The sequence below is a fragment of the Urocitellus parryii genome, chromosome 8 (genome assembly GCF_045843805.1).
Source record: "Urocitellus parryii isolate mUroPar1 chromosome 8, mUroPar1.hap1, whole genome shotgun sequence".
In the NCBI taxonomy this organism is placed as follows: domain Eukaryota; kingdom Metazoa; phylum Chordata; class Mammalia; order Rodentia; family Sciuridae; genus Urocitellus; species Urocitellus parryii.
Window position 1 is genome coordinate 58,656,579 of NC_135538.1, and position 12,159 is coordinate 58,668,737.

Below are 12,159 nucleotides of genomic sequence, written 5' to 3' on the forward strand. Positions count from 1 at the left end.
GTGACGAAAAAAATCCCTACCAAACCATAATTAATGAGTAGATGCTTGATAATATATGAAAGACCAAGAACCTTGGACTTCTAAGAAGAGAGATGTAATGTCAGACTCATTCAGACAAGAAGAAAGATAATTAAACATAATCTTTGGTTTCAAACTTTATTCCACTAAAGACTTCTCTGTTCCATAGAAACAGTACCTCTTTCATCTTGCACAGGCTGGGCAGTCACAACACCTCTCAAGTGAAGGAGATGCCCAGAAAATAAACACTGGTCATTAATATCAGACTTTTAACACCTGTTCACCACTATTGGGTCCCTGTGGCTTAAGACTGTGCAGTAAATATTCTTGCAAAACTTTACTAAAATATTCAACAGGAAAGCTTACAAACCAACAGATGCCACACATTGTTATGAAATGAAGGTGACAATTTCATGATTTTGGTTTTCTCTGAATTTTCTCTCTTGGTTTTCTTTTTTCAATTCATCAAAGATATTTTTGCTTTCAAAAAGCATTTCTGTTCTGTCTACAAAAAAGAATATCTTGCTGTTCTGTTGTTGCCTATTTGCTTTCCTTTTCTTCTCCAGGTTGGAAAGTTCATCCAGAACAAATTGTCCTTTAATCTTGCTGCTAACATCCTCCTTGTGTGCAGTCAAGTTGTTGGTGTAGACCAACACACAGCTATCATTGGGAGATACCCCACAGCTGGGCATCTACATGCATAGAAAACATATTGAGGTTGCACAGCCAGATTGGAGCTGCAGTCCCAGACAAGCCCTGTGAGCCTCAATAAAATATTTGACTTAAAACAGTTCACAAAAAGAGGAAAATAAAATTAACACAGAGAAATCAAGAACATTCTTTCTTTCTTTGATAATGTGAATTGAACCTAGCGTGCTTAATAACTACTAAGTCACAACCCAGTTTTTATATTTTATTTTTTATTTTTTTTGAGATATGGTCTCTCTTACATTGCTTATGGCCTTGCTAAATTGCTGAGACTGGCTTTAAACTTATAATCCTCCTGTCTCAGCCTCCCAAGTCCCTGGAATCAAAGGAGGGCACCACTGTGCCTAGGAAGAATCTAGTTATACATACACAACAACTAGATCAAAGACACATTAGAGAAAACTGTACATTACAGCAAAGTCAAAGATTTCAATAAACACAAATATAAAGAGAAACATAAAAAGGATTTATGAGGAAAACTTAAAATATCTCTAAAAATCACAAATTATAATTGAATAAATGGAAAAACCATACTCTTTAATGTTGTCCTTTGTTAAAGGTGACTCTTTTCCACAAATAATTTTATTAATTTATTATAAGATCAACCAAATGCCTACATATTTTTTGGACTTAGACAAACTGATATTTTTTAATAATTAGTAGAATAACTGAAAGCATTGGAGGCAAGATTTACCCAAAACTATACATATTCTAACATGACCCTATTCAAAATAGTGAAATACTGGTGCATGAAAACACAAATATAACACTGATTCAGAATAGAAACAGAACTAAGCTCTCAAAGCATTAAATATACTTTAAAGAGCACTTTTTAAATATCTAGGTATACATAAACTTTTACATTGATAATAATATGTGTTGGGGTCAGGGCACATGATCACAAAAATGTGTCCCTTGGCATATCGAATATTTTAAACTAAAGAAATTTCAGAATATGACAGAAGCAGAAAGGTCACTCTTATCCCACCCTTCTTCCCTGAAGCAGGTCATAAAATCCTCATTTGTGAGATGTTCTTCCTACATCTAGAAGGAAAGCAGCATTCTTATCTGTGAATACACAGGAATGCAGAAGAAAACATGAGCAAGCAGGACTTGTTAAATTAACTAAGATTATATTTACCATCAAGTAATACTCTTTTGCCCTGTCCTGATTTTCCAAAATGGCCTGTTCTTCATCAGACTTCCTTTAATCATGAGCCTAAGGTGGGTAGATAAAAAGAAAGCTTTCCTCTCTTTAAACCTGTTAACAGGACAATGGAATCAACTTGAAGAGACTCCCAATGGTTAAATTTTATAATATTTGAGTCTCAAAAAAAAAAAAAATGATAGTCACATATTTTTGTGTAATAAAACAAGAATAAATAAATGCATACTGGTAACAATTAAGGAAAAATCTTTTTCTCACTGTTCAGAGCTATAATTTCACAGGAGAAGGTAACTGACAGGATTCACCAGACTTTGCATGCTCAGAAAAGTCATTTAGTACAGGCAAGATGCAGCATAGCAGGGTAAAGAGTATTTGGACAAGCACCACTGGCCTGACAGGCTTCCGGACACAGTATCCCACAAATGTTCACGTAAGATGTGCTGCTTCTTCTGTGAGGTAGCAATCGCTATGATATGTGGAAAACATCTTGGTTTAGAAGCAGTTGTCTAAAGTCCCTGTGCAAACTTTCATGTCCCTCTTGTCACATAGCCATGCCAAACTCTGTAACTAGTTATTTCAGAAAAGCTGTAGATATGTAAACTGGCCTGGTTACACTGGGAAAGTTTCAAGGTTTAAATGATATATTACGAATCATTAATTAGACTTCCTACGTTTTTTTTTTTTTTTTTCTCTCAGACCAAGAGTCAGTCCCGAACTTCCAGGTATCCCTGGAGATAAGTTTGAGCTGTCCTAGTTCATGGGAAAAAAAAAAAAAAAAAAAAAAAAAAAAAAAAAAAAAAAACCTGCACAAGCACTGATAGCTAGAAGGAATGATGGAGTTAGTAACAACACCATTTAGCAACCATCATAATAATTGAATCAGACAAAATTCCAGACTGTGAGCAAAACCAGAAGGTAAAAGTTTAATGAGGAGCAGGATATCTACATATTCTCAAAGTAATTTCTTTCATACTACTTTTTTTTTCTCTAAAGAAGGAACTAGTAATTTCACAGTGGATTTAACTAGTAGCTGCCACCTTAGGTAAGTCATCAAAGTTAGCATCATCAATAATGGGACAAATTGACATCTTGTGCTTCCTGATAAAGCACATTGAGAAGGACAGAGCATCACTTCTGTGATGTTGCTGTCAAAAATGCATCATTTAAATAGAATTATTAGTAAGCATGAGTCAAATTAAATTAGAGGACAATTCACTAAACAAGTGGTCTATAATTTTTTTTAAGTCAAGGTCATGAAATCCGAGGAAGGGCTAAAGATCTCTTATAGTTTAAAATAGACTAAATAAACAAATAAATAATTTAAAAAATAAAACAACAACATGGCAAATAAATATAATGCATGGTTAATTAGGATCCTGCATTGCAAAAATAAAATCATTTAATAACTACATTAACACAGCAATTGATATAATCAAATATGAACAATTGATCTATTAAAAGTACTTTATCAATGCTCTAAATAATTAATTTGATGGTTGCATATTTTTTTGAAATCCACTTAAGCATTTAAGGATGTGTATATTGTCAGTAAAACAGTATTAAGTGTTCAAACTTTCAGAAATTTTCAGACAAATAAATATATTAAAACACAATACAATAAAACATAATAAAATAAAGTACAATCATTCCCTGGGCTCTCGGAAAGTAATTCCTTGACTCAAATTTAAACAACTGTTAAAATGTCCACTTTGCTAAAACAATAATTTTGTAATGACTGATTCACCCACACAGATAAAATAACAGTGCTGATCATTGACAGAAGCCTAATGGTTACAACAATAAAATTTATGTATCATTATTTCATTTTTAAAATAACTTATACATTATAGCATTGCAAAGGGATGAATATGGTTTTCATAGTAAAGAGAAATGGAACATACAGTAAAACACATTCTTCAGTTTAGACTTATGATTGAGAAAAAAATGTTTAATTGCTAAACATTTTGTTGATTATGTTGGTTAATTTTGGCACTGGAGAAAAGATAGCCTCTTCAACAAGTGGTGCTGGGAAAACTGGAAATCCTAAGCAACAAAATAAAATTGAACACCTGTCTCTCACCATGCACAAAACTTAACTCAAAATGGATCAAGGACTTAGGAATTAAACCAGAGACCCTGAATCTAATAGAAGAAAAAGTAGACCCTAATCTTCATCATGTGGGATTAGGTCCCAACTTCCTTAATAAGAGTACTATAGCACAAGAGTTAAAATAAAAAATCAATAAATGAATGGAATCAAACTAAAAAGCTTCTTCTCAGCAAAAGAAACAATCTGTGAGATGAATAGAGAGCCCACATCCAGGGAGCAAATTTTTACTCCTCACACATCAGGTAGAGCACTAATCTCTAGGGTATATAAAGAATTCAAAAAAGCTAAGCACACACACACACAAAAATAAATAAATAAATAAATAAATAAATAAATAAATAATAACTCAATCAACAAATGGGCCAAGGACTTGAACAGACAATTCTCAGAAGAGGATATACAATCAATTATCAAATATATGAAAAAATGCTCAGCATCTCTAGCAATTAGAGAAATGCAAATCAAAACTACTCTGAGATCATCTCACTCCAGTCAGAATGGCAGCTATTATGAAGATAAATAACAATAATTGTTGGCGAGGATTTGTGGAAAAAGGTACCTCATACATTGCTGGTAGGACTGCAAATTGGTATAGCCAATATGGAAAGCAGTATGGAGATTCCTTGGAAATCTGGGATTGGAAGAACCATTTCACCCAGCTATCCCTCTCCTTGGACTATACATACTAAGGCATACTACAGGGACACAGTCACATCAATGTTTATAGCAGCACAATTCACAGTAGCTGAACTGTGGAGCCAACCTAGATGCCCTACAGTGGGTGAATGGATAAAAAAAATGTGGCATATATACACAAGGGAATTTTACTCAGCAATAAAAGAGAATAAAATCATGGCATTTGCAGGTAAATGGATGGCATTGGAGAAGATAATGCTAAGTAAAGTTAGCCAATCCCCCCAAAACAAATGCCGAATGTTTTCTCTGATATAAGGAGGCTGACTCATAGTGGGGTAGGTAGGGGTAGCATGGGAGGAATAGATAATTCTAGATAGGGAAGAGGGGAGGAATAGAAAGGGAGGGGGAAGGGGATTAGCAAGGATGGTAGAATATGATGGACATCATTATCCAAAGTACATGTATGAAGACATGATTGGGTGTCAACATACTTTATATACAGAGATATGAAAAATTGTGGTATATATGTGTAATAAGAATTGTAATGAATGCTGCTGTCATTTTTTATTTTTAAATGAATAAAAAATAATAACTTTGGAACTTTTAAATAAAATATTCCATGAAGATATATTTGCTATGAACCACTATCGATGAAGAAATCCAAATTCCTTCTAACATGAACTATTTAATATCCATTTAGTGAAAGGGAAATAAGTGTTAAGAGATTTTATATAATGTATTTAAGATCACCTAGATTTCAGTAACAAAAGTAGGAGAAAAACTTGGATTTGTTTGGTTCCAATATCATTAATCTCTATTTTTCTTTTTCTTTGGTGTTTTGATTATGTGCATATTAGGGAACTATTAAATTGAATTAACATGTTCATCATCTCATTATTGTTTTTTATGGTTAGAACCTTTAAGAGCTACTATTCTAACAAATTTTAAGTACCATTGCTCTCACTCACTGTTCTATGCTTCCTTACATTAAGTAAATTCTACAGTTCCTAAATTGCAAAATGCTTAGTCATGCCATTATATATATATGCCTAGGCACTATGAAACCTGTAGTTTTCACTTTTTCTCTGCAAGCCTCCTGTTAAGTGCTTGTGCACATAGGTAGAAAGGGGTACAGGGGGATACCTAGGCTTCCAAATAGTACTTCTAGTAAATAAAAAAAGATAAAATTTAGATTATGGGGGAAAAATTAAGAATAGATGATATCCCTTGTGATAGACATAAATTCTAGTTCATTTATCATTTTTTAAATTATGACATTGTTTCAAGAAAAGTTCTAATTCACTCAGGATATAAGTAAGAAATACTGAGCAAAATAACAACAAAAATCTATTTTCTGTTTTTATTCAATATTTCACATGAACCCTATGGCAGTGATCTAAAGAATTTGCACTTTCTCATTCCCCTAATAATAGGGGAACATGTCTAGATCACAAGATAAAAGTTGGGAAAGATGTATTCAGTATTTACCATTCTCCTCTTGTATACTTCTTGTTCTAGAGATTATATTTTACTAAAGAAGCTACTCACTTCATAACAAAACTTCTGTTAATTTTAATGTGGGTTAACGACACAAGCTATTTTCAAGGTTATTCAAGGTTATATATTATCTGTCCACCTAGATTCCAACTAATCTTACTTATCAGTAGTAGCATGCTTGCCTTTGGGGTTTTATAAGTATATGCTAATATCAGCTAAGACTAGAAGTTTTATTTCTCCTTTTTCAATACAATCACATTTCTGATTTGTATTTTATAGCATTAGCTACATTGCTTAATTACAAGTAGCCATAGCAGACATCTGTGGGTTTGTCTGTTGGCTCTCAAAAATCAGTGGTCTATAAAATTACTAAAATTGTAGATAAAAATTACAAAGCATTTTTCATATATTTGTTATCATTTTGGAGTGTTTATTTCCAGGGTAAGTCATAAAAATTAATGATTTGATATGACATGGTAGAAAATTACATTGTATGGTAAATAATGTATTGCTAAGCTTTTCTTGTTGATTATGCATAAAAAGTTTCTAATCACTAAAATTATATCCATAAGCTAATGTTATTCTGTACTCTTAAGGAAGAGAGAAGATATACAAATATGTATTAGAGAATCATTTGTAAATTTCTATTCTATCTGAAACAAGCAAATGTACTAAATGTTTTATATTTACATTATAAAATTTGTAGTACATATTTAAGATGATTATGAAAATATATTTATACTAAAAGATTGTACAACTTCCTTAAATATTTAGAAATCAAATTATATTAAAATTAGAATTGGGGAGAAATTTTTGTTGTCTATTTTGCTATTTTAAAAGCTAAAGGGGGGCTAGGGTTTTGGCTCAGCTGTAGAGTGCTTGCCTGGCATGTGCAAGGCCCTGGGTTTGATCCTCAGAACCATATATAAATCAATAAACCAAAGGTATTGTGTGCAACTACAACTAAAAAATAAATATAAAAAAAGCTAAATGCTCCTCCAACACTTGTTACTGATATATATATATATATATATATATATATATATATATATATAGAGAGAGAGAGAGAGAGAGAGATACTTAGATATATAGATATAGATATTTAGATATAGATATATAGTTATAGATATATCTTCATATATGTGTACAGGATAATAATTGTCATAAATTCTTTGAAAATTATATTAATTTTATAAACATTTATTTTATTAGAGTTTTGAAAATTCAGCATGTTTTAAGAATTTCCTTAAAGCAATATTTCTGAGTATTAACAGAAAATATAATGGTTTGCAATGAACATAGGTACTATTGATAGTCAAAAATACTCATAAAAGTTTGAAATATTGATAAACAGTCTATATTATAACATTATATAATTTGTCCTACTTTTTTCCATCTTTCTCATGGCAGAATAAGTTCTGAGTGAAATATATATGATTGACACTTTTAAAGTAACAAAGGATGTCCTGAATTCTCTTTACTTTGTTTCTGTTAATTCAAAGATTGTCTCATACATTTAACATTGTAAGGGTCCGGCAGAGCGTCGGAGGGAGAGACCACACAAGAAACTGGCTCCATGCAATTGGCAAAAGGGTATTTATTGGGGATCCATTCCAGCGTGCTGGAGCTCCGTGCTTACTCAAGAAGGTAGAGCAGCCCAGAGCCCCGAGCAGAGGTCAAGCAGAGCTTAAGTACACTTTCTGGAGAGGGTGGTGGGCTTTGCATACATCAGAACAAATCATCATGAGGCGCGGGAAAATTGAACAACAACTCTGAGACGTGATTGGCACATTCATTGGCGGGAACAGGTCGGGCGGGGATGATTGGTCACTCCTAAGCAGGATACACATTCAAACTGATTGGTTTGGGCCCTGTGAGGAACTGCACAGGGCCCTAGGCTAAATGGCCAGTAGGGCGTTGTTTTAACTATCTCAGGAATCTGGGTGTAACAGAGGAACTTAATAATACCTAATCTTTTACATTCAAGCTTTCCAGCTTAGAAACTTTACCCTTTCAACATGTTGTAAGATGTTCAGTAAAAATCTAAATGCTTACTGGAAAATAAAGTAAATATAAGGATTTCCTGGAAAATACTAATTAATCAAAGAATATAATCAAACTATTGAGGGAGTGATTAAAATATAAATTGTCTTTATCTACCAAGGGATTGGCTAAAAAAGAAAAAATATTCTGAAATTGTAATTTATTTTAGAGAATAGATATTGATAAGTCATCTAAGGGAAGATACATTAAATTTTAGTACAAATTCACTGTGCTGACAAGGAAGAAATGTGAATTGTCTTACGATGGCCTGAATTTGGTACACAAAGATCATGAGATGTCAAGAAACAGGAAGTGATCACCATAAAGCAAACAGAAATGAGAGTCTTGCAGAAAAGAAGGAAAATACAAACTCTATTGGTTTTCACATGATGTTTACAAATCTGATTACTTACATAGCAATAAAGTTTGGCATTTTCATAAAAAACACAATTTTAGTAGCATTTTATGTCTTGATGATATTAATTCAACTAGAAAAAAGTTGACAAACCTATATCAACTGTATTGTAAAATAATTTTTACTTGATTTTATTTTTAAATGTTTTTGGTACTGAGGTTTGAATTCTGGAGCACTTAATCATCACGCTACATCCCTAGCCCCAGTTATTTTCTATTTTGAGACAAAGTCTTGCTACATTGCTTAGGATCATGCAAAGTTGATGAGACTGGCCTTGAACTTGCCAGGCCAGCTGGGAGTCTCTGGGATTACAAGATTGTGCTACCACATCAGTAACTTGTGTGATTTTTAAGAAAATTGTAAACATAGAATCTGAAAACTTTTCTAAAGAATACTTCTATCCATACGTTCTTTAATAAAAAGTCCACTTATTCAGCATCTATTTTTAAACTGTTTTAAATTTTGCATGTGTAGAGTACACTTATGATTATACTGTATGCAAAACTCTAATGTGTGCATTATTCTGTACTTAAAGTTTTAAATCAATGATGTATATGTATGTATGTATTTTATATAAATATTTTAAATAATATTTTAACCTTTTAAATGTTATTGTTTTATAGCTCTTACTATATTATGTAGCAGATAAAACAGAAGAGTCATCTCTGTAGAAAGCACTGGTGTACATGTATGTGAATTATTCTAGAATACCACCCAAGAGTGGAATTGTAGATTCAAAAGATATCCACATTTTAAAATATTAATAAATAGTGTCAAGTTGATTTTCAATGAGATTTTATAACCAGAGTATATGGGATTATTAATTTGACCACATCCAAATTCTGACATTTCAACTTTAGAATATTTGATTATTAAATCTGATGCTAAAAAAATCTGATTTTCATTCCTGCTTTGTAAAATGTTTTCCATCCAAGGGTCTTACAATACTTTTCCCCATGCATTTCTTCCTACTTATCTTTGTCTTCCCAGTTGTTTTCTATAGTGTTGCTTTCTTCTGAATATCTTTAAACAGGGTGATTTTTTTTCCAGGATTCTGTGTGTCATGCTGCTCTTTACATAGTATGCATTCTATCCTACATCAATGACTTTGGTCACACAAAATACGTTTCCCAAGTATCTGCTTATTTCTCTAGATGTCGCCTCATATACATCCCCTGAAAAGAGTGTCTACTAAACATGAACAAGGAGAAGATTGCCCTTTTCCAACTTTTCCCTCAAAGCCCATCACTGTATCTTCTCTACCTGGCATAACGTAAGCATAAAGCACAGAGCGCATAGTGTTTGAATAAATTAATAAAGTGTTGAAAATAGAATGCATAAACAGATAATATCTAAAATCTACATTTGTTCAGTGCTTTATCAAAATAAGAATCAATCATTATCCCTTGTTTTAGTCATGAATTGAACAAATTAATAGTAAAATGTTTTTTTTTTCCTACAGTAATCTTATCGCCCCCCCCATCTCTTCTCATTACACCAAATCTCCTTAGAATTTTGTTTCTTCCATTTTTTTTTTCTAGGATTGCTTTGTTAATGCATCTTAGTACATGATTTTTAGGCCACCAATAAGGAGATTTGGGTAAAGTTATAATTTGAACTGAGGTTATCATATTGAACAGTATGCTATTACTGCACAATACAACAAACTTTGTGGTATTTATTTTAGAGACAGTCTCTGATTTAAAATAATTTGACTTATAATCTTTTGACTTTACATTGGTACAAAAACTATACATGTTTAGTAGAAACTGTGCTTCACAATTTGAATTCTGATCTTTTCCCAGGCTGGCCATGTGCAGTAGGAAACTGTTAGAATCCTGAGCAGTGGTGGTAAACTGCAACTTTCAGTCAGCCATAGGATCATAAAGATTAGTGAGAGACACTCTCCTGTGCACTTTGATGTAAGCTATGATGTTTGGTAGGTTAGCTGCATCAAATTCATTTCCAACTTATGATATTTTCAAATTCCCATTAGTTTATTGGGACATAATCCCAACATAAGTCAAAAAGAATATCAATTTCTTTTAAAAATGTAAACTTCAAATTTTTGTTATAGAATGCTGACAGTGATAAAAGTGAAATTCACTCCTTTGTGCTGGGGATGTGGCCCAAGCACTAATGCACTTGCCTGGCATGTGTGGAGCGCTGGGTTCAATCCTCAGCACCAAATAAAAATAAAATAAAGATGTTGTATCCAACGAAAACTAAAAAATAAATATTAAAAATACTTCTCTCTCTCTCTCTCTCTCTTTCTCTCTCTCTTAAAAAAAAGAAATTCACTCCTTTGAATTTCTATATGTGAACTTAAAAAAAAATGAAATCTTTTTTTGCAATGAAAAATGTTTAGGATAATTTGCATACATTTTGAAGAAACATTTGTTTGAAATAAAGAAGGGAATTTATCTGTAATGCCATGTTAATAAAACTGGATTTATTTACTCAACATATAATTTTCTAAATTCTATGTTACTGGTGGTTTATTATTTTTTATTTCTCCACACAACATATACAGGTTGTAATGTGTGCTAACGGAGTGTGCTATTGTGGTTAATATGATCTCCCAAAATGTGTTCATACTTAATCTTTGGAACTTGAAAATATGTTGCATCATATGACAAAGGGATTTTATAGCTGCTTTTAAATTTATATGCCTTGTAACAGAACAGGGTGCCCTGGGGTATCCAGGTGTTCAGAATCTGGTTACTTGGTCCTTCAAAGCAGACAGACATAGTAAAGTAAGAAGTCAGTGAAATGCTGTGGAAGGCAGTTAGAGAAGTTTTAAGTGCAAGAAGAACTCAGCCTGCAGGTACTCACCATTGAATGCAGTGGCCCATGTGCAAACAGAAGAGTCCTCCACAAGGCATCAGTGGCCTTCAGCTGAAACAGTTACCTCTGTTGTCCAGTCACAAGGACCTGAACTGTGCCAACAATCTGAATGAGTTAGGGATTGGGTTTGTCTTCAGAGCTTCCAGTAAAACAGTTTGTATTTTTAATATCTTGATTTTAGTCCTGTGGAATCCATGCTAGACTTCTGACCTATAGAACTGTGAAATATTATAAGAGTGTTATGTTAAGCTACTAAATTTTTGATAATTTGCTATGGCAACAATAGAAAACTTAACTGGTTTAACTGCAAAACCAAAGGCAGAAAAGAGCTATCCAGTTGTACAATTCAGGAGCTAGGAATAGATCATCTTTAGAAAAAACAAATTATAGTCAAGCTGTTTCAGACCCATGTTGATTACAACTCATTGGATGTAATAAATTATGATTCACAATTATTGTTAAGCACTGTTCTATTTATATTTCAAAGTAGTAGACCTAAGCACTGTTGGTGCTTATTCTAGGACTTGTTGAAACAACATGTTTTTCTCAAATTTTCTGAACTTTCTCCCCAATTTTTGGTAGTTGGTGTGCCTACTAGTCAGAAAATTAAATCAGCTTCATGTTTACAGGGCATTGCATCAATAGGAGATAATATCTGAGAATGAGCCTGGTCAATACTGGAAAGAAAACACTGTGAATATATGAATCCTCCATCAC

The 12,159-nt window shown here is 32.7% G+C and overlaps 1 protein-coding gene across 1 annotated transcript; it reads right to left on the reverse strand.

The window, feature by feature from the left end:
- Positions 1-475: 475 nt before the first annotated feature.
- On the reverse strand, positions 476-710 carry LOC144256537 (ASNSD1 upstream open reading frame protein-like). The gene is made up of 2 exons (XM_077801649.1): positions 567-710; positions 476-523 (listed from the first exon to the last, which is right to left on the reverse strand). The coding sequence occupies exons 1-2, from the start codon at positions 708-710 to the stop codon at positions 476-478; spliced, it is 192 nt and encodes a 63-aa protein (XP_077657775.1).
- Between the last annotated feature and the right edge of the window lie 11,449 nt (positions 711-12,159).

Coding starts and splice junctions, on each gene's coding strand:
- LOC144256537 (XM_077801649.1), bottom strand. CDS start 710: ATGCCCAGCTGTGGGGTATCTCCCAATGATAGCTGTGTGTTGGTCTAC. Junction 524..566: donor ACCTGGAGAAGAAAAGGAAA/GCAAATAGGCAA, acceptor TCTTTTTTGTAG/ACAGAACAGAAATGCTTTTT.